Source organism: Odontesthes bonariensis, chromosome 15 (genome assembly GCF_027942865.1).
Source record: "Odontesthes bonariensis isolate fOdoBon6 chromosome 15, fOdoBon6.hap1, whole genome shotgun sequence".
Lineage (NCBI taxonomy): Eukaryota > Metazoa > Chordata > Actinopteri > Atheriniformes > Atherinopsidae > Odontesthes > Odontesthes bonariensis.
This window is the reverse complement of record NC_134520.1, coordinates 25236836-25259160: the sequence shown is the minus strand read 5'-3', so window position 1 is coordinate 25259160 and position 22325 is coordinate 25236836. Positions and strand designations below refer to the sequence as shown.

General features: G+C 39.6%; 2 protein-coding genes and 1 long non-coding RNA gene across 4 annotated transcripts; 1 reads left to right on the top strand and 2 right to left on the bottom strand.

The window, feature by feature from the left end:
- Nucleotides 1-1548: 1548 nt before the first annotated feature.
- arrdc2 (arrestin domain containing 2) lies at nt 1549-11561 on the bottom strand. Of its 2 annotated transcripts, XM_075485687.1 has the most exons (8): nt 11469-11561; nt 10374-10628; nt 4451-4668; nt 4247-4349; nt 3896-4152; nt 3604-3766; nt 3251-3411; nt 1549-2976 (listed from the first exon to the last, which is right to left on the bottom strand). In XM_075485687.1, the coding sequence occupies exons 2-8, from the start codon at nt 10624-10626 to the stop codon at nt 2923-2925; spliced, it is 1209 nt and encodes a 402-aa protein (XP_075341802.1). In that variant the 5' UTR covers nt 10627-10628; nt 11469-11561; the 3' UTR covers nt 1549-2922. The 2 variants fall into 2 exon arrangements, with proteins under 2 accessions (XP_075341802.1, XP_075341801.1); XM_075485686.1 differs by lacking the exons at nt 10374-10628; nt 11469-11561 and adding an exon at nt 6099-6607.
- Nucleotides 11562-13416: 1855 nt separating this feature from the next.
- LOC142400013 (uncharacterized) lies at nt 13417-14024 on the bottom strand. Its single transcript, XR_012772901.1, has 3 exons — nt 13956-14024; nt 13796-13881; nt 13417-13561 (listed from the first exon to the last, which is right to left on the bottom strand). It is a non-coding gene; the product is annotated as an uncharacterized LOC142400013 (long non-coding RNA).
- A 6162-nt stretch (nt 14025-20186) lies between these two features.
- uba52 (ubiquitin A-52 residue ribosomal protein fusion product 1) lies at nt 20187-22103 on the top strand. The gene is made up of 5 exons (XM_075484412.1): nt 20187-20276; nt 20706-20817; nt 21272-21358; nt 21594-21696; nt 21949-22103. Exons 2-5 carry the CDS (start codon nt 20715-20717, stop codon nt 22040-22042), a joined length of 387 nt encoding a protein of 128 aa, XP_075340527.1. The 5' UTR covers nt 20187-20276; nt 20706-20714; the 3' UTR covers nt 22043-22103.
- The last annotated feature ends 222 nt before the right edge of the window (nt 22104-22325 follow it).

The window sequence follows — 22325 nt, the reverse complement described above, 5'->3', positions numbered from 1 at the left end:
ATAGAGTTACAAAACAATTGAATGAGTCATCAAAGCATCGGCCTGAGGCAGCATATTATCGAGGACTACAGCAACACAGTGGATGTCATGAAACATCTTGAACCTGTGTGGAGGAATTACAGAGACGTAGGGTCGCTGCAGTGGGGTCACATCTAAGATCGCTTTTACAGACACAAATACAAAAGGTTGTTTGTATTTGACCAGCATCACATTTAATAGCCCCTTCAGTCTATAAAGATTACAGCAGATTAATTCTGAGGGTAAAACAGACAAAAGCATTATGTAAAAGTCCTGAATGTGTCCTGGAAAATGTTTCCCTGTGTCTACAATCGTGACTAAAGGATTTGACCAGTTTGTTTAGGTTTACAGCCTAATCTATAACAAAACTGTGGGTCTCTAACAATGTCTGGTGTTTGTGTCGAAGGGCTGAAATATAAACTTTCGCAACTTTTGTTTCTATTCTCGTAAGAAAAATATTTTCAGCTCAATGACGTCTGAGTCACTCGTGAGATCGTGTGAGAAACCAGATGTTTTTTTTTTCTACATCGAATCTCATTGTGATCCTACCAGTGATTACATCAGAATACACAGTTGAAGTACAAGCCGAGTCTCCATTAACCGAAGCTGGGACGAAACCGGGGGTTTGGACAACATGTCCGGACCAGAGGAAAACAGATGTACACCGACCCATCTTGATTTCTATTTTGAAATTCATTAGATGTTGTCCAATTAGACGACAGGCATTATTAATATTGTGGAAGAGTCATTTCTCTCAGCTCCTGTACTTATTTATAACAATACAACTTCAACTGCCCAAATTTAAATCATATCAGAAAAAAGTAAAGAAAGGTAGGTTTCTAAACAGAAAATACATGCTTACATGGTTACTAAGACAGAGGAAGCACATTTCTTAGTAGACTCAATTAGGTGGTATTCTATCATTTGTTTTTCCATTAAGATTAGGGCCCACCTGAAATGTACTAATTTGAGGTTTTGGCAGATTACATCAATTTTGTTGATGTCTACTTTAATTCAGCTAAAGACTTTCCCAAGTATGAAGCTTTTCATCAGCGCTCTTATCCGGCCTGAACTGAGCATCTGTCTTCTTACTTAAACAGTTTGCTTAATAAACCCCTGAGAATTTCCCCAGCTTAGCTCTCGGTGGTGTTTATAGCCATGTGTTATACTTTGTACAATGTGATTTATTTATTTGTCCCCGTGTGTTTACATGTGGTGAAAAAATAACTGCGATGCTTGTTGAATATTCATGTAAACAACGTACAAACTGTACAAGAGGAAGCTGGGTGAAATCCAAGTGTCAGCTTACTGGTGATTTTTTTCTTTCCACAATACAGGCAAAACTTCAGTCTGTAATTATCATTTTACTTCAGTGAGTGCAGCTCATTTCTCAAGTGAACTCTGTTGTGTTGAACATGATGTACCAGTTCACTGGCATGCAACAACCCAAGCGCGGGCCTGCCATTATTTGCCTAACAAAATGCACAGCTTATATACTCGTTAAGGTTCAAGGAAACACTGAAGATGATCGTCCTTTTAATCTTTTTAATTAGGAAAAACATAGAAAACTTTGGCATGATTCACAATAAACAACAGCATTTGTATAAAAATACAATCTTTTTTTTGTTTTTTAAATGAATCTTAATCTTCAGTGCGCGCCGCTGGTGTTGCACAACTGACCCTGAACTGATAACTCCTGACAGTGTTTTTTGGAAGTTGAGGAGAAAACACAATCCTCGAGTCAGTTTTTGGAATGTTCTTCGTCCCTACATTTCAGTGGCATCTCCAGCTTATTGCTCGACCTAATGGCACAGAGGCATCTGGCTCCCATCAAGAAGTTCAGTCCACATGGCTTAACGGTCTCCATCTTCTCCTCCTTTTGTTAGCAGCTGGGAGAGCTCCTCTGTAGGCCTTGTGCAGGTTTTACTTAAGCAAACTGCTACATCTTATTGTATCAGGGCTCCAAAATTCAATCCCACAGCTCCCCTACACTTCGGTGCCTTGGGCATTGCACCGCTTTCAGAATTGAACCACTTACAATGTGACCATCTCATTCTAAGATCTTTCAGTAAACGTTCAGCTTTATCCAGCTCTATCCTGCTCTCCGAGAGAACAACTCCCTCAAACTCATGCAATCTTCAACTGCAGATTATTAAGGCATACATTTTTCCCTTTTACATAATGTGACCTGCATGCATAAAATACATCTACATCTCCTTATTTGACTTGTCTGCTCCAACATCATACCTTTAGATACAGAACATAGTTGAGTAACAGTAGAATTCATCACAGGAACACTGCGGTTCAGTCAAACAATGCATAGCAATGTAGGTGGTTAACATCAACACCAGGCACAGGCAAGTAAGAAATTGAGGCTGATAATTGCACTTCTTTACGCCACTCAAAGATGACAATGTGCTTCTAAACATGTCAACTTATCAAAAGCGCCGTCTTATCAAACATATGAATATCAGGTACAACACCGACTCTCTGCCTGATAAATATCAAGTGATCTTAGTCCCCCCCAATATGTCCCAAAATCGTTAAATCTCAAAAATCTCTTCACATGAGGGAAACGTTGATTGGGAGGTACTCTGACGCTCACTTCGCTCAGAGCCAAAAATCACCTGGGGAGGACAGGAACCGATGCAGAGAAGTTGCTCCCCTCTCAGCAGAACTGGAAAACGTCCACTTTACTGGACTGGAAACAAAGTGGCAGCTCCTCTGCAAACATTCAGTTCCTGTGAGCTCCAACTCCTGAAATCTCTGTAGCGCTCCAGTCCATCTCCACAACACAGGCTGGGACCAGGTGCTATTCACCAGAGAGGCGTAATCCAGGAGAAGACAAATCTCTTGATTTGTTTCAATAGTTAAGCTGCTTGTCGCTCAGGCAGGGCTCGTTGTTCAACACGTCATGCAGCGAGGCCTCATATTAAAAGGCTGAGGGTTGGGGTCAATCTGTGGGCAGGAAAAGAGATAAAAACGAAGGTTGAGTAAACATATAATTCAGTCTTTCTCCGTTTTTATTCAGCCTACACCTCCACTTTTGTTTTCATGCTTTTACTGTTACGCAATTCAGCTGAGATGTCAAAAGCTTTTTCAGTAGAAAATTATTTTTTATAATGCAACAACAACAACAACAAAAAAAAAATAAAATAAATAAATATTGGGAAACTTTGACATGCATCATTCAAACTAAGCGGGGGTTGAAGGAGTGTATCTGGTGACTCACCTCGCAGTAAACTGGCGGAGGCCGGAAACGAAACTCTTGGACAAAAGCCATGAGTGGTCGCTCTAGGATCCCACTCAGGTCTTCGGCCGGCTGCGGGACCTGCGCGTTGTTGCGCTGCTCGGCCTCCTCCTCTGTCACCACAGAGCTGTAGTCTGGAGGAGCTGTGGGGAAAGAGCCACAATTAGTCCACTGTTTGTTGAGGCACGTTGGCAGCACACCTTTTTTTTCCCCTTCTATTTCTTTTGTAGTCTTAATGTGCAGAATTTTTCCTCTTAAAATTACAGTGTCAGGTGTTTCTGCTTTGTAATAACTGAGCTCTAATGCAAATCGAACAGTCATTACTGGACACTTACGCTCAGGCTGCTCTGGGATGGCCATGCGCAGCCACTCCAAGTTGACGCTGTACTGGCTGCTGACGCTGGACGTCCGGCTGCCGAAGGGATGGAGGGGGATGGTGCCAATGACTAGTGGCAGCTCCAGACACAGCTTGGATGACCCAGGAACATCAACACAAACCTGAAAGGAGGAAAAGAGAATTTTCAGTTCCAACAGTGCAAAGTGCAGACTTGGAAACAGCAGCCGATATGCGTACAGAGTGAAGGAACACAGAATGAGAAATAATAAGCAGCTGCTGACTGAGCTCACCTTGAGCATATACTCTACTTTGATCACACGGCACTGCAGGATAGACGGACCCACAGGTGGGATCTTGATGGCGCGACCGTGCCAGGTCTCGCGACATCTAGCGCTCACAATGTCCCCACACAGCGTGGCCACCACAGAGCGCTTCTGTTTCATGGTGCCACGGGCGATGAACGTCTGTGTCTGAGTGATGAAGGCTTTGGGCACAACTGATCTGGAGGTGGAGTTGTCGAACTCTGCAAAGACGGGTATCACCTCACCTGCAGAGAAAAAGTCGGTGCGTTCAGACATGCAGCCACTATCTAATAGGCAAAAGTTTGTGTATGAATATGTGAATAGGTAGAAGACCCTCACCTGGGGTGTAGCCTTTGCGGTCAATCTTTGCAGTTACTGACACTTGTCCAAAGTTGCGGTACCACGCCCGTGCCATCTTATCCTTTGTGCCAGCTTGTGGTGCCTAAAAAGCATAAAACCAAATGAGCATGTGCCTCAAAACATGCAGGACATTGTGAAGTGTGTCCTGGCAAAATCATTTAATGTGAGCAATGAGCTGCGCACCAGTAGAGTTGGCGTGTTGATGTCGATGGGTTCAATGACTGTAAACTCTTTCTTGATTTTCCTGACGGTGGCCCACGGCCTGTGTAGCTTTACTTTGACCCAATAACGGATGCTGCCATGTTTCCCCTCAAAAGAGGTGACGAGCGTCTCCTCTGGAAGTTGAAAGCTGAATGGAAACTCATGTCGGCCAGCGGGAAGGATGGTCACTTCACCATTATCTGAATATGGGAAAAATAAAAAGTAATGTCAATTACAGGTCAATTTCTTTTCATTTATTTTCTTAAATCTTTGATTTCATTTTCGAGAAACGGAGGGCAGTGAGTGTAGAATTAATTCCTAGGTAATCCATCTCTTTCTGTTGATCACATAGGTATCGAGAATAAGAGCATGAAGTTTTATGACACATATTGAGAAATCAGTTCAGGGACATGAGTCATACCACATATTTCAAGAAGGAAAAGAAGTCCTGCTAAAACTATAAGACACAAATGGTGCCACCTCTTCACAAATAAATAAACTCTATTAAACTCAGGCTGAAATTGCTCCTCTTTCTTAGCAATCACGTGGTTTCTGTTTTTGCTGAGGGGCGGCTCCTCCTCCACTGTGCAGACTCAGAACATGTTTTCCTCAAGCTATATCACACAGGCCCTCTGAAATACTGTTTTTTTTCCTCTCTTCCTGAACAGGCTCAGGAACACGTGTTTGCATTTACAAGGCTCAACAGTTTGTTTGGAGTCCCCTTTTGTTAGCTGGATGCTCCCATTTCAATTGAACAATTCTGTAAAGTCTCTTCACAGTGTCATAAAATGCACATCTGCAAAAAAAACCTTATCCAAACACCACTGATTAAACTGAGACGTGACGAGCTTTTAGATTGCAGCCAGGTTTTCTTTTACAGAGGACCGAGTCCAGCCATGAAACCGAGCTTAGCAGGAAAACGGCTTAAAACTGACAAAGACCCGGCTGTGAGTTTCCTGTCAACCCTTTAAACCAAAAACAGCTTCGTGCCCAATGAATGAAAGCAGAAACCCGAGGCTCCCCCTGACTGCAGAGGAGAAAAACAACCCCGGGATTTGCTTCAAATGAGGGAAAAGTCTGCTGTCAGTGCCTTTTCCTTCAACAGATGTTTTCACAATGAGAAGGCAGCTGCTGGAGCGTTTTTTTTTTGTGTGTGCTTTCCCTCACTTAAATTAAAACCAACAAAACTCCTGTGAATGAACAACCATTTCTGAACCTTTGTGTTCACCCTTACTCTTCAAGAAACTAGGAAAGGTGAACAAAGCAGTGCACCTTAAAAAAAAAACAAAAAAAAAACAGCCTAAATGTGACTTGTTTTTTATGCAGCCCGTGTTAGTTCTGTCAATAAAGAATGAGAAAACGTTTATAAAAACAACTGAGCACTTCTGGATAACAGCTTGATTTCATCACACTTCTCCACTGGGAAAACTCTCCTAATCATCTGCTTATCTCTGACACCATGTCCTATTTACAGACAAACAACCAGCCCAGTATTCCCCCCACAGATGAACCACTTTCGTTTCGATGCTCGTCATCAGGATAATGAGAGCACGGAGGTTTTGCAGCTTTGGCTGAAGTTTACAGACACATTGCACCCTCTTCCATCACCGTGCCACCCAAACGGACTGACCTGCCTGCAGCAGCACCTCTCTGCGGTTCAGGTATTCCACCTCGTCGCTGTAGTTCTGGGTGTACGCGGTGCTGGAGCCGGCGGACCGGGACTCGGTCCAGTGCGCTTTGGCGAAACCTTCGGCGTGAAGCTTCAGGGAGCCCACCCGACTCTCCCCGGACAACTCCAACACCGCCCGTCCGGACACGACGTCCCCGCTGCTGAACACAGGAGGACAGTCCATCTCCGGGGAGTCGAAGACGATGTCAAACTTTTTCAACTTGTCGAAAATCATTTTTGGAAAGTTATGAAAGTAATCTAAGTGCCAGAGTAGGTGCTTCTCTTCCTTTGAAGGCGCAGTGTTTGGATGTATGATGGAGGATTTTTAGGCTGCGGGTGTGTTTTGCTCAGAGTCACAAGCTCAAACTGTCGCGCATTGTCAGCCAGCAGGCGTTTTTGAGGCTGAGAAAGTGGGCGTGGCCTCCGCATTTATTATGTAAGGCCTCAGGAGAGGGCGAGCGCGCATTCAAGGACTCCTCCTCAGCACCGATTTTTTTCAAGGACTGAAGTCGTAAACAAGACGCACCTAAAGTATTGACAAAAATTGTAACTTATGATGAAAATTTCAAAGTGTGAATATAAAGGGGATTTAATTTCCCAGTATTAAAAATACAAAAGCTAAACGAGATTAAACTCACTCACACAAAGAAGAAGAAAAGTAATGGAAAGAAGTCTGATCAGCTTTGGGGAAAATAAATTATTGTTGTTTGTCCGTCTTTTTTCAAATAAAGAAATGTCTAAAAAAAATATTCAACCTATCTTTTTCCTGCTCATTAGCAAGCTGACAACATGTCTGGACAAATGCTCAGATCGTGATGCAAGGCTTTAGAAAAAAAATTGAAATAGCTGAGAAAGTGAAACTAAAGACGCGATGACGCCCACAAATGTGATGATCACATTTAAGATTACATGTAAAAGGTCCCGCTTCCTCAATTCTGTTTACCACCTTGTTGAGTCACTTGCGTGCAGTTCCAGTCACGAACATCACATTTCCAGACCAAGCCTGAAGGCAGCACAATAAACATGCAGACTGGGTGTGGAGGCAGTTGAGGAAAACAGGGCCTGGTGATGATTGATGGTTACAGGTTCTTAGAAGAAAACAGGCTTACTGAGCATGCCTCAGTCTGGCAGAGTTCACGGGGAAATTGTTTCACTCTGGACTAAAGCTGTTTACACACACAGCTTCCATGTCACTTTGAACATACTGTTACATATTTTGAGATCCCTCAAACTTGAAAAAAAACACTCAGCTAAGCACAAAAGTATTTCAACAAATCCCCTTATGAAACAGCCATTCGAAATTCACGAATAAAGTAACTCCAAAGAGATATCACGGGTCAGCTGCAGAGCAGCATACAAAGAAAATCTCTGCAACATCTGAGTTGTTTGCAAGAATATTATAATCTATATAGACTTACTATAAATGCATGTATAACAAGTCAACACAAAGTCACATCCGAGCAAAGCTCTGCTGCAGGCAATAGACTAGTCCATCATTCATTCATGTCTTAGTTCTAAGATCATCCATAGACTCCATTCAATGCAAAAGCCTTTGGACAAAAGTCCAATGTGCAAAGTCCAAAGTTGTTTACTCCTTTGTTCCCTGGGAGGAGAACTTGGCCCTCCAGTGCCACCATCTGGTCAACCTGACCAACTCCTGCAGACAAGGCAAAGCAATCAGGATGCTTGAAAAGCCTGAACTGGGATGCTGATGTTTGTAGATAAGAGAAAAGTAGCAAAGCTTTCGGAAACGATGCTTTTAGAATATGGCAAAAGGGATCCGATCAAACCAGCTTCCCAATGCAGTTCCTCTCAACAGGTGATGGAAATCATAGCAGAAAAGTACATAATCATTATTCATTTGTTCAGAAAATATTTTCAGGTAGCAGATTTTTTTTTCTTTTTAATTTGGGAAATTGTTGACCACAGCTGCATCAGTTTGTGTTTGCTTTAAAATACTTTAAGTGTCAAACAAAGTGAAACAAAGACCAGCACGCCGCCTGCTGGTGACAACGAGCCGCAGCTCATCTCTACCATGTGTGTCTCTGGCACAATTCTGATAAGAACACCATGCGGTTCTCTGAACAGAACTACGAGCAAGATAATCACCCTCGCTGTGCAGATGACTCCGTATGATAGCACCCTAATCATGGCTAAAACCGTGTTTCAAACTGCCTAAGAAGAAGTGAATGTGTTTCTCTGTGTTTATCCAAAGAACTGCTGACTCAACAAAACAAACACCCGAAGCCTTGAATACTTGAGAGCGAAGACGGGGGTTTAAGAAGTGTGATCATTTTTTTTTTTTTAATTTTGGGATGAATGCAAGATTCTTTCTTTAAGGCTTTAACTTCTGGGACCACCTCTGAACCCAAACAAATGATCAAGTAAAACCCCGCGGATGAAATGTTTCTGCTTTTTAAGTGAGCAAACAAGCAAGCAACTCTTGAGTTTATGAAAAAGTGGATGATAGAGAGCTTGAAAAAAGGCACAATAGTGCTAAGTGTATGGAGTGCAGCAGCTGGCTGCATGGTGAGGGGAGGGGGTGGGGTCAAAGAGAGCCGCATGTTGTTTTCATTGTTACCATGGTGACACAGACTGCATTTTTTAAATGATACCCCCCCTCCTCCTCTCCTACCCTGCATTGCCATCTATTGTCCACGTTCTCATTTCTTGCTGCTTCAGTCCAAATGATTTAAAACCCAAAACACAATACCTGACTTTTACATTTGCCATTAGTGTTTGGAACCTGCTGATCTACCACTTGGCATTCATAAATGTGAAAACAGACGTTTTCACTTGACCTTTTCGATGCTTTCTGAACAGATTTAGCAGATTTCTTCAGAATGACTAAGAGTCCTTTATGGTTACAATTCACCCCAACAGAAGCATAGAAGTGTAAAAATAAAGTGTTTATATAAAAATGGAAGATTAGTTTTATCACAACAGAGGCAGATTTTTATAGAATGTGTTTGTTAGATACAGTATGATCATACTTACCATCTTAGAGCATTGTTAAAACATGTTATTTGTGTTCACTGTGTACGAGGAAGTCCTGTGTGATTAAACTGTCATTAATTCTATTTTAACTGCAGATAAATGACATGTCATCACGCATTTTTAATTAGGAAAAGTATGTGTGAATTCAGATACAATGACCTCATATAAATGTCTTATTTTTGTTAAAAAATATAAAACTAAAGTTATATAAAGATCCAGGACTATGGTCAAAGCAAAGGTGCACACTCATAACAAAATTATACATAAATAGTTACGACAATGTGGTGTAAAATGTAGGAAAGAGATCTAGTTCTGCTGTTGAATGGCAAAATAAAATTGAGTGGTTCAGTTTTCCCAGTTTTTGTTCAGTTCACCTGCGAGCAGTTTCCTCATCAGTGACCAAATAAATCTCAATTTTTACTAGATATTTATTCATTTTAAACAGGATGAAGCATCAATCAAAATAACATAACTTATCATGCTAATGAGAGGTTGGTCTTGGGTAATTTAAAGTGTCTAACACCAAACATTTGCTCGGTACTTCTTCATTCTTCCTCTTCTGCTAATTAAACTGTTAGCCTTTAACGCGATTCCTACCAATCTGACCAGAGTGAAGAGTCAAATCACCTACAAAGCACTTGATGAAACATTAACAGTTGTCTACAATTCATTTACTCAGCTATTACGGTGTATATTATTTGCCTCTCTGGTTTAAGGCTGCCTGGTGCCGTCCACACTGGGGGAATTTCACTCTTTAGCACTCAGTAAACCAGTTGTGTGTATTTGGACTCTGCACTAATGGATTTGTGTTTAATGTCAAAGATTATGTTATCTGGCAGATATATCTGGACTCTCTCCCAGCTTTCCACACAACCCATTTGGCTCAAGTGACTTTATTTTGCAGAGACAACAAAAAAAAAGTGGCTACCTACTGGCACAAAACAGAGTTTTTGAGAGCAGACAGATGATGTTTTCATACAAGAGCTGCACTGCATCCTGACATAGTCGCAATGTCAATATATACCCCAAGAAAGCTACAATCTGTGGATTACACATACAATACCCCACAGATACAGCAGGAAACAAAGAAAGTACAAAATAAATAAAAAGTCAGGGCAGTTGGTGTTATAGTTCTTGCAAAAATATTAAGTGGAAATTATATTAAAAATAATCTATAGGAGGAAATATAACTCGATGACAGGTGCAGTGCAACTTATTTGATTTCCTTTCACTACTGACCTCTGATCAGATGTTGCCTCTTCCTGAAGTAGGTGCATTTGGAGGTGTAGTCGTTATAGACAGAGTTCATGCCACGGTTCTCCAGCCAGTGTGCAGTGGCCACCCCTCTCCCCTGCATCTTCATGGAGTGCACTTTCATGTCCCTGCGGAGCTCCAGGACCACCTGGCCGGACACCATCTCCCCTCTGGTGAATGCTGCATCAGCTGGACCATCCAGCTCAAGAGTGAAAGACTTTATCGAACTCAGCATCATTCCTACATGTGAGGACAGAAGGACAGTTCATTAAAATAAACATTTTGACATAGACAAAGGGTTAACTCGAAGAAGATAACCACAAATGAATGACAATTGTGATAACTGACAAGCGCTCTTCAGCAGATAACCATCTGGAATCCTTTACTCAACTTTTAAATAAAATTCAATGGTTCAGGACTGATTTTGAATGAGCACTTTTCATTGATTAACCTCTGTAGTAAAACAAATATCTAACTTGTGTTGTTTTCTTTGAGCGTTTGTATTTTTAGGGTGGGGTTGGGTGGATCTACATAGGGTAGGTGCCAAGTCACTATCTACTGCTGTGTGGAACCCTTTTTAAAACACTTCTTATAAATGCTGAATAAGGAAGTAGTTAGTCCTCTTTTGGTTTTTGAACACAACTAAAAGACGTGACTCATAAAACAACAGTAATCCACACTGCTTATATTCAGTATGCATTTATGTAGTTTATTTCAGTAATACATGTATATTCGCAAATTTTCAACAAATTCACAGAAAGCCGGTAATAATTTTTATTAATATACGCTAGAGATTAGAAAATAATATGAGCAAAAAACAGATTTTCTACTTTTAATCGAGTAATGACCCCGGCGAGACCAAATGTCCAAATTCTTTCACAAACAACTCTACCATCATCAGCAACCGATTTTTTTTTCTCATAATAATAACAACATTTCTATTTCTATTTTTTGCGGCTGGTTTGTGTCAAAAATGAAAGAGAACGGGTCTCAGCCAATTGGGATCGAGGACCGAGGCAACGTGCTATTGGGTGCAGTTTCTGAGCCTTTGACGTGATGAATGAAAGCCTCCACACTCACCCACAGGACGAGGGCTACGTGATGGTCCTCACGAAAGCTACGTTTCAAAGGCGAGACTTTCCTCCGTCTTCTTCGCTGACTGTACGCTCAATGGAGCCCGCTCTGTGCGATCAGTGGCAGGCTTCAACGCCCAGAAATACAGCCACTCTGTGTTTTAAACCAATGACAGGGACCGCATGGCACCCACGCCCGCCCACACAGCTACGGAGCAGGAGGGAGGACAGCGTGGAGTGGGTGCTGGCTTTGGGTCACGTGACTTTTGTTTTTCCGCAGCCGCACTTCGCGTTCGTTTACCATGTTTTCAGCCATTTTTGGGGTGTTTATGTGAAGGAGAGAGTGGAGGAAGAGCAGAGAGTAATAATGAATGTGACTCAGAAAGTGAACCCCGCCCGTGTTTATTTATTCACATATGTTTATCGTAAGTTATCAAGATATGTTTAGTCTTAGAGATACGGGAAACAAATGCATAGTGTGAAACGTTTTAACAAAGCAATAAAAAAAATATAATAAGATAGACATACGTACACGTAAATATTAAAAAGACGGGAAAACAAAGCTAAATTTATCCCCCAAAAGGGACCCCCCCCCCCCAATAAAAGGTGATTCCTTTGCTCAACTCAGTTAGTCAGCTGCTTCCACACATGGCATCCTTTAGATTTAGATGCATGACACAAATCAATAGAAGAAAAATTGAAAAGAAAATTTCTCAGAAGTTTGTCATATTTTGCAGTACTTATTTGGATGCTTGCATTTAAGCTTATTGTAATATTGTAAAACTAGCAAGGTCTAGGTGTTGCCCCCGAGCATGTGTTTGGGAAGGACCAGTCTGCTTACTCATTACAGCAGATTTTCAAAAAACTAGGTGAGCAAGTTAAGCTATGAGTAAGATTATCATGAGTTTTTAAATGAATTTCAGTGTCATATAAACGTTCCTCTGTTTTACTTGTATGACGACTCTATATTTTCTTTTAGAAACGGAGACTACATCTCAGGGTCAAGGCTGTGTTATTGCGACAACATGGATTGTTTTTTATGGAATCTTGTGGTCAGTCATGCTTGAAGGAGGGAATGAATGTGTTTCTGCTAAACAGACGCTAAGCAGTTGTCACTGACAGTATAAACAAGGTTGGAGATGCACAGTCAGGAGTGGAAACATTCTCCCAAAACAGACAGCAACCTTCTGAATAGTTAGCTCTGACAGTCTAACAGGGTTAAAATGGGTGAGGAAAATTCAAAGCTGCTGCGTCTGCCTAAATATGGCAGATTTAAGCCACCTAACTGCTAAAGCTCCAATTGCACACTGCTTCAACATTTCACACTGCTCTGTTCTGGGAAAAAGTTTATTTTTTTCAGCCCTGTAGGATTGTGAGGATTCTCTGAGTGGGTACGGAAGATTAAATGCGTCAAATTGAAAGGATTGATCATTTCTGAAAAGATGAAGGATTGGGTTTAAAGGTCCAACTGAACATAACAGCTGTGTGCTTACTTTATAGGGGTTGCCAAGGATGTTTAAAACTTTAACTTCTCCTGTCACGAGGATGGTAATCATCAATAGTATTATTTTTTTGCACATGTGATGCATCATAGTGGTGCAATATAGGTTGTTAAGATAAGCTGCTGTTTGAACTGTGGTCTGACTGAAACGCAGTAATGCCTGACTTCCATGTTTAACCGTTTAAAGCATTTCATGTGATCCAAAGTTACTGTGCACATTTGCAAATGTCAGTTTCTCTAAGTGAAGTTTACCATGATTATAGCCCGACATAAAATTTCAAAGGGCCTTTTTTTAGAAAGAAAATGTGCAAACTCATAAAACAATCAGATCACGTCAAACTTGTTGAATACATTTAATGTTTTATACAAATGTCAAGAAATCCATTCTTGATTCATGGTGTTACTTCATGTATTTTATTAGTAACTAGGCAGAAACACAAAAGCCATCGTCCCTGTTGTGATTTTCTGTCACTTTAGGCAAAACTGAGGGAGCTGCGCTGGCTGCGTGCAGGACGCTGCAGGACCAAAGGTTTGGCTGTGTAGACGTCCCTGCTGGTGGTGCTGAAATGCTGCTTGCCCAGAGGAAACCTGAGGTTACTCTGTTTGATGAACAGAGAGCAACAAACAAAACAATCAATATGGTTTAATATATAACTAAAGACAAAAATGGAAATACATACGCAGTTCGTTCGAAAGTCTAATTCCGTTATCACTGCTACTTTTTGTATCATTATTGCCAATAAAATTTCAGCAACTATTGTGATCTCTGACCCTGCTGTTAAGATTAAAACTGAAGAGAATTTGATCTTTGATTTCAGTTTGTGATCTCTCACCGTGTGCTGTGACGGACATGGTGTTTGTTTGGAGCTCTTCAAAGGGAGAAAGTCAGTCATAGTGGTGCTGACATTCAGTCCATGATCTGCCACAGACATTTAAAACTTCAACATCTACATGCAAGTGCATTTGAATACATAAACAGGAATAATCTATCACCTGGTCCACTCAGTACGTTCCTCTGCAGCTGTTTGACTGGTCGGGCTCGATGGATATCCTTCTTGCAGTAGTGCTCCCTAGCTGTAGTTGTGTAGTACTGCCCAGACAGAGTGGGTGGGCTGAATTGTACATGACTCTTGGTAATCAGGTCAGTCTCGGGCAAACGCATGGGATGGTGTGTGTGGTTCAGCTACAGCATGATAAAATACGACGCCGTCAGATCACTGCATCGTCAAAAACAACTCCAAATTCTACTGGAGCATGAAGGGTCATGAAATAAACTGAAGTGAATGTTCACTTTTCTGATTCAGTAAACATTATGCCTCAGTTCAGTTAAAAATACAAAAATGCAACTAAGTCAAAGAGCTGCTATCTCACATCATAGGATGAGAAAAATCTGTTGGTGGTGACTGACATCCTTTCAGTGTTTCGCCTCTTATCAGTGTCTCCCTTTGGCATGGAACTGATATTTTGGTTTCCTTTGATCAGAACAACTGGATCTGTTGAGTAAATTAATATACGTTATTACAGGCAGGCAACAAAAGATAGTCAGTATACTAGCATTTAAACTGTATTTCAGTATTTCATCATATGACTTTGATTGATTAATAATATTCTGTGTATATTGTAATATTCTTCTAGGGCATCCAAGTGGAAGTTCATGTCTGCTGGGTGCAAATCCCTTAAATTCATTCAGTACTAATCAAACAAGATCATTTACTTTAAACTAATGAAAGATTAAACTTGTATCTAGCGTGCTAATACAGTGGGAAGCAAAATTATATTCAAAAGACGTAACTGTGATGAATTTTAGCATTATGTCTGAATATCATTTAACAAGAAAGCAAACTCACCTATTTTATGGTTACAAAAGGCCTCTTTGGAAGTGGACAACCATAAGTCCTTATAGGAATTCCCGAGAATGAGCTTCAAATGATCTTTCACCTCTTGTGGCCTGTTTTTAAAACAAATGGATATTTTTGTAGTGTATTTTTGATCTTTTGAGCTTTTCCTTTTACAGTGAATGCTTAGTGTTTCGTGAACCAAGTCATGTAAAAATATGATTCCAGTGTGGCAGAAAACTTGCAGACCTGCAGGCAGTGGGCTGGCTGAATGACATCGCGTGGGTTGTCTTCCTTTCCACAATCTTCATGGGATCCCCCATTCGCACCGAAGAGGTGTGCTGAACAACAAGAAGAAAAAACTGTCGCTGTCTTGTGCTGATAACGCCTATTTAACACAAAGCTTTATAAAAGCTTTCATAAAGTTGATCATGTTGAGCACTGTGTTGTGACGCTTAATGTACACTCCCTTTTCATCACTTTTAGGTAATTATGAAACCAATCATAAAATGAAAGCTTGCTGGGGTTTTTTGTCAGCACTTTACATCAACTCATCGTAAACAAATGTCATGACAGCTCCGGACTTGGACTCTAAATTATTTTTCTGGGGCAGAATAACTGTACAACATACCATTAAAAAAAATAAACGAGAGAATTTGCTCCACAACATCAAGACTGGGGAAAAGTTGAAGACTTGTTAAGGCTTCATAACTTAACAATAGTGATTACGATTAAGTGCATCTGGTATGCCTCTCTTTGCCAACTTATAAAGGGATGTTGACTGCAGATCTTCAGATCTAAAAATTAGTGGAGAAAAAAAACAGCGGGTTTTGTTTGACAAGTTATTGAGAAGTGTAGCCACAAATGGTCACCCTCAGCTGAGAAAAAAATAAGTGCAGATGGTCAGAAGCATCTAAGGAACCATCAAGGACAGTTCAGCCTTAAACTAGAAACTGCTGGAGCACCAGTGCCACAGTCAAGAAAGTTTTACATCACCCAGGGCCGGAAGGCTGCAATTAATAAACAAAGGTCCTACTCCAGAACTGACACGTGCAGCCTCAACAGGGACTTACAGCTGTCCACGTGAACAAAGAGAAATTCGTAATGGCGAGGCATTTAACTCAAGGAACACTTTATCAACTGTAGTGAGAAAGTAGTACCATGTTGTAGTTATATGCTCCAAGACTGTTGCTAATACTGGTGGAGCTGGTATAAATGGATGCAATGCTAAGGAAGGCGTATTACTTCAGAATTTCTCAGCATAAACTCAAGTCATCAGCTCAGTTTGGACAGGGTCAGATGTTCAAAGCAGCACAAAGAATCCAAGCACACACAAAAAATTGATAAAAAAATGGGTGTGGAATGGATGAAGCAGGATAACATGAAACCTTTGGTGTGGCCATCCCCAACGGTATGCCTCAGGAAACCAGTAAATTTACTGGAACTTAACCAATTCAGCCCAGAGGAATAGTAAAATATTCAACCAGAATTCTGCCTATGGCTTGTTGATTGTTATCAAAAGAAGCATGTGGCCAAAATACACTTGTGAATATTAGGTGTGTTATATTTACACCATGGGGCCTGTATTAATTTGATCCTACTTTATTTTACAATAATTTTTTTTATGCTTTAATTTCATCAAACCCACAGAAGATTTACATTTGTGCACTATTTTTTTTTATCATTACCATATACATCAAATGAATAATTTAATGTTAAAGTGTTATGTTGTAAATACCTTAATGACTATCAGTTGAGCTTCTTTAGCTTATTTTAGATACTGCTAGGTCTAAATGAAAATTGATGATATGTCATGTATCTCTTATTTTTTAAGTGGAAATATACAACATTTCTCATTCAAATATTGTACAGGATAAAGTAGAAGAAAGTGGAAATATTTAGGTACAGGTATTTTTCTCTTTTCAAGTTTTCTTTTTCCTTTTTGGGTCACGGATATCAATTCTTTTCATCAAATATGCAACCATGTATGCAAATCATTATTAAACTGGTCCATACAGTAAAGGATTGTGCCATATATTCTACTAAATACAGAGCTAAGTAATTCAAGATCTGCGTTAGATTTTTCATAAAATTCCTTAAACACTGTCAGACTAAATCAGCCTGTTTCGCTGAAAGAAACAGTACCCTGAGACTCGAGGTTTTCATTCCAGCGAAATGGGGCTTAACAGCAATAAAAACCTTTGATCATGATGGCTCATGAGCTGAATCTACTGAATTACCCTTTCAACAGGCCGAGCACCATCGCCCCAAGCTCCCTGAAAGGCATCATAATAGTGAGAAACAAAGTTACGATGGCTCTCGTCTCCTCTTAGACTGGGAAGGCTCTTATCTGCAGATGAAAACATAATTTGACAATTTTGTGAAATATTAGCAATTGTAGGATTTTGTCCCACATACACACAGATGATCTCACTGTTACTCATTAACCTGTAAATCTTTCAAAACTCATCTACTCACAGTAGATGAGTTGAAAGGTTTACAGGTTTGTTTTTTGGAATATTTACCCTCCTTTTAACACTTTTCTCTTTGGAAAATCTGAACATCCTTGACATCAATCATATGTGACTAAATTAATCCAAAATTCATGTGAATGTTTCAATTCAATCAGACAATACACAAAACAAATACGATTACATATTAAGGATAATGTCACTAACCTTTATGTTTAACTGTGGCTTTTATCAAAGGTGAGCAATGGTGTGGAATAAACGTTGCATGGGTGGTGCTCTCTGGAAGCTTTTCCACTTGCTTGATCTTCTTTATGCCCAGTTTCGGTCGGCAGAGGGTGGAAGGTGGCTGGAAGGCATGAGGCCGCAATTTCTTGGCCTCTGTGGTGAAGTCGACAACTTCCTGGGGGTCTGTTTGCATCTTGAAGTTGGTGGTTAGCTTGGCCCAGCATGGGATGCGAGTTATATGTAGCAATGGATGATGCTGGTAGGACACCATTGCCTCCGTCAGGCAATCCTCGATTTGCCTCACGTCCTTGTGATCCATTTGAGCTGGGATGGATGAATGATAGCATTTTGCCCTCTGTGTATATAAATGCTGAAAGTTTGCCTGATAGTGGGATCTGTAAGCATCTGGGTAATTCCTGTCCAGAAATGGAATATTAGATTGGAGAGGATCTTTGCCAACAGGATGGGCAAGAGTCAGTGTTTTCACCACTGCACTCATATTGATTCAACCAGTGTCCTCCTTGTATCTATGTAAACTCTTTTGTTAAGCTGGCCATGTACTTCAGAAGCAGCTGAAAAATGCTACAATGCCTCACCATGGAAACCTGTGTGCTGTGGAACATGATCATGTTGATACTGTTGCTGCTCCTGCAGAGGATCAAACATGCCTTGGTTTCCTATTACTTGTTCAAAGAAAATGAGAGGAAATGAAGCCTGAAATCATAAATTGTAAAATTGTATTCTACATGGAAGCATATAAAGAGCAGGATGCAAATATTTCCAGAAATGTATTGTACCTCTGAGAAACAGATATTTTTACCATTTTTAAGAGTATTATGCCAAAGCAGTATACAAATTATATCAAGGCTGCAATCAGAGCACAATGATTCGGTCTCTATTAATATTAATACTATTAATATTAATTATTAATTATACAATTAATGCCCATCCACAATATGTAAAAAAATAAATGTTTTAAAATACAAAATGCAACATTTTACAAGCATAATGTTAAAAATTTTACACCTGTAATTGATACATCCACATATCGTGCCACAACCCCTAGTAAAACAATAATGGGATCATTACTCTTGAAAAGTTGTTTTTTTTTAAAGTCAGAATTGGCATAGAACTGCTGAACATTCTGACTTTTTAGACCATATCAACAACAAAAATAATGTAGATTGCTTTTTGGCTTATTTCCGATCAAGTTGAAATCAAGTTGAGATCAAGTTAAGATAAGTCTGTACAAGACTTAATGTGCAAGTTAGTCTACAGTTAAAAGAGAGTGTGAGACCTTAATAAGTTGTTGCACCCGACTGATTGGTAGAAAACATGGTCCAAACAAGAGAGCTCTCAGTTCTAACAATGAGAAGGATTATAAACTTAACTTGTGTGGCAAAAGATGTAGGTTGTTCCCAGTCAGCTGGGTCTAAAATTTGGAGTAAGTACAAACAAAATGGGAGAGTTGTAAAAGCGAAACACACAAGAAAGACTTCAAAATGTCTGGAGAGAAAATTCAAAGCAATATACCATGAAAATATTAAACAAAAGGTTGCGACCAAAATGTAAAAAAACGGCCGAAGGGAATAAGATTTACATCCGGAAAAGCAAAACACAAACCGACACTAACACAAAAACAGAAGAAACATGATGCTGAGATTTCTGTTTGGTGCATGTCCAATAAAACATATAAATATGAGTGCATCAGTAAAACAATCAAATTTCAACAACTGTTGATGATATTAGGTTAATGTCATGTAAAGGGGAAATGGCAGTCATTTCTTCTACAGTTAATGCACAAGTGGACATTGAAATTTCTTTTCTCATCCATCAATCAAATTTTGGTTTGATGATGATGAAGTAACTTTTCAGGGTGATAAAAACAATTTTGCTTTGGGAAACTCATATAATCTTAATGACAGCAAACAATCTCAAATTTCAAATTAGGTTCAAATTTATGGTGGAAATGGATTTTTATTAGAAAAAAGGTCCATGACAAGACTCCTGCAAAGTGAATCAGTCAACAGCTTAAACGAGTAAGTTGGAACCTGACTGAAGTCTGAAATCCTTTTGAGATATTAAAATGATTATTTTAATATATTATTTTGTTCCATAATTATATATTTTCTCGTCATGATGTAATTTCCTGGGGATGAAAATTCTAGAAATTACAACAATTTTATAAAAATTATTTGGGATTTGTTTTACAAAGCCAAATAGTTCATCTATTAAATTAAATTGTTTTATGTTATTTTTTTCTAATGAATTGTCAAAGAGAGTTAATCTATTTTTTCTTCCTCTTTTTCTTTTTTCTTTTTGATAGGGGTTGTAGTTTTTTCGCAACTCAAAATCAGTTCCGTCATACAACAGCAGGTGTCAGTCAACTTTGTAATTTATTGGCACTCAAACCTTGAATTCGAACTCTTTCTATTCTCTTCTTTCTGTCTTCCTAATTTGAAACTAATATGTTTAAATGAAATTAGACATTTTACAAGAGTGGCTCAATATATGGTACTAGAAGGACTTGCTTTAAACTTTGTTTACCTTAGTTTGACACGAGTCTGACCTAAATAAAGATATATGAAAAAAACGTAATCTTTTTCTACAATATGCTGTAGCTTTTGGGCTATTTAAAAAATAAATAAAGCAAAAAAAAAAAAAATCAAAAACTTCCCAAATCACTCGCAACATTTTATTTCCAAGTCCACGCTAAAGGAAGTGACGTATCCCAGCGTCGGCTTCTTCCGATCTCTTTTCGTTGAGGCTCAGCTATCGGCCGGGTGGGTACACGTTTTGTCCCGCACATATTTATTGGAATTTAGGCAATGGCAAGCCGCTGAACACTAATAAAACACTATAGCCTTTCTTGTATGAACACAAAACTCTATCATTCTGAGAGATAGGGTTACAGTTTGGAAATAAACAGCAATATTTGCCATTAAATGTCACGCTAACGGTAGGCATGTGGCTAGGCCCCGCGAGTCGTCCGCTAAGCTAATAGCTAATGTTACGACCAGTCTTACCAAGCCATTACACCAAATGTTTAGATCTCAAACATATACGTTACCGTATTCATGTTATATTTAGCTACTGTTATGAATGTATATAAATGTTTAAATACTGAGCTGGAGTCTGTCATGAAATTGTCTGTGACCAAGCTAATTAGCTACACGTCCACACTTGGAGTTCATCTTATTTTCTTGTTACAGCCTGCAAACATGCAGATCTTCGTGAAGACGTTGACGGGGAAGACCATCACCCTTGAGGTCGAGCCCAGTGACACGATTGAAAATGTCAAGGCTAAGATTCAGGATAAGGAAGGTGAGACAACGTACTTAAAATGAAATGAGCTCCGTTTTCAGTTCATTGGCATCTGAAATCTCTTCAGCTTGGGCATTTCACTGACTAGTCAAGTCATTTTATTTCTATAACGCTTTTAAACATGTAACACGTTGTTGACCAAGATGTTTTACAAAATATAAATAAATAGGTAAAACGTCAAACGGTGAGTTTGAAGTTTAATGTGAATGTCCAATATGGAAGCTGTTGATACTTCGGCAATCAAATGATGATAGTGGATTTCAGGTTCTTGAAGGCATGTTTTATTTACAGCACTGCCAGAAATGGTCTGACTTACACATTAAGTTTGTCATGTTTCATGTCCCTCACAAAAATAATGTTTGGATCAGTGGCTAAAGTAACTCGGTATCTTATTTGCTGTTAATAGAGGTAGTTGTTAAAAGTGCACATAGGTTGACGAGTGTTTGGTTTGCAGGTATTCCCCCTGATCAGCAGCGTCTGATCTTCGCTGGAAAACAGCTGGAGGATGGACGCACACTGTCAGACTACAACATCCAGAAAGGTGAGTGCTCTTTTACAGTAGATGTACTGACTGATTGAATCCATTAGTAAACCACAGACAAGTTTAAGATTATAAGATAATTATTGGCAGGAAAAACTCAAATATGGAAAAATCTGGATCTTTAAGGAACATACATCTTAATATTCTTGTGGGTTGTTTGCTTAATGTCTGCATGATGGTAAATGTGCGTGTTGATACTGAACTGAAGGCTGACATTGTGTCTTTCCCCTTCCAGAGTCAACCCTCCATCTGGTTCTTCGTCTGCGTGGTGGCATCATTGAGCCTTCTCTCAGACAGCTGGCTCAGAAATACAACTGTGACAAGATGATTTGCCGCAAGTAAGTGCAGTCCTAAATATGACCATTTATCTGGCTGTGTCATCATTGTTCTACTTTGCGGTCATATCCAAGTTTAGACTGTACTATACTCTGTCATATAGTGGTAACTAGATTTTGTTTCAATATTGGGTTTTGGCAGAAATGGCCGTTTCAATTGCACTTTTTTTCCAGTATCTTTGATTATTTCCAAACCTAAAAGTTGTCTCAGGAAAACTATTCTTACATTTCAACACTAACCGCTTTGTTTTCCAGGTGCTATGCCCGTCTGCACCCTCGTGCTGTCAACTGCCGCAAGAAGAAGTGTGGACACACCAACAACCTTCGCCCCAAGAAGAAGCTGAAGTAAACGTTTTTGGTAAAATTGGCAATGTATGCCATTTTGTGTTAAAATAAATCTAAGAAAATTAGCCTGACTGTATGGTTTTTATTGTTCAGATGCAGGAAAAAGTGGTTATTCATTAAACTCCCTTTATTGTTTTCTTAATGCTCCCAAACTAAGATTAAACATAATTAAAGCAGCTTCTTTAAAGCAATACTATGTAACATTTCTACCTTAAAATAACAGTTTGAAAAAAAATTGTGCGGCTAGACTGAGTTTTAATATTACGATTGGCCTGTCTCCTATGCCC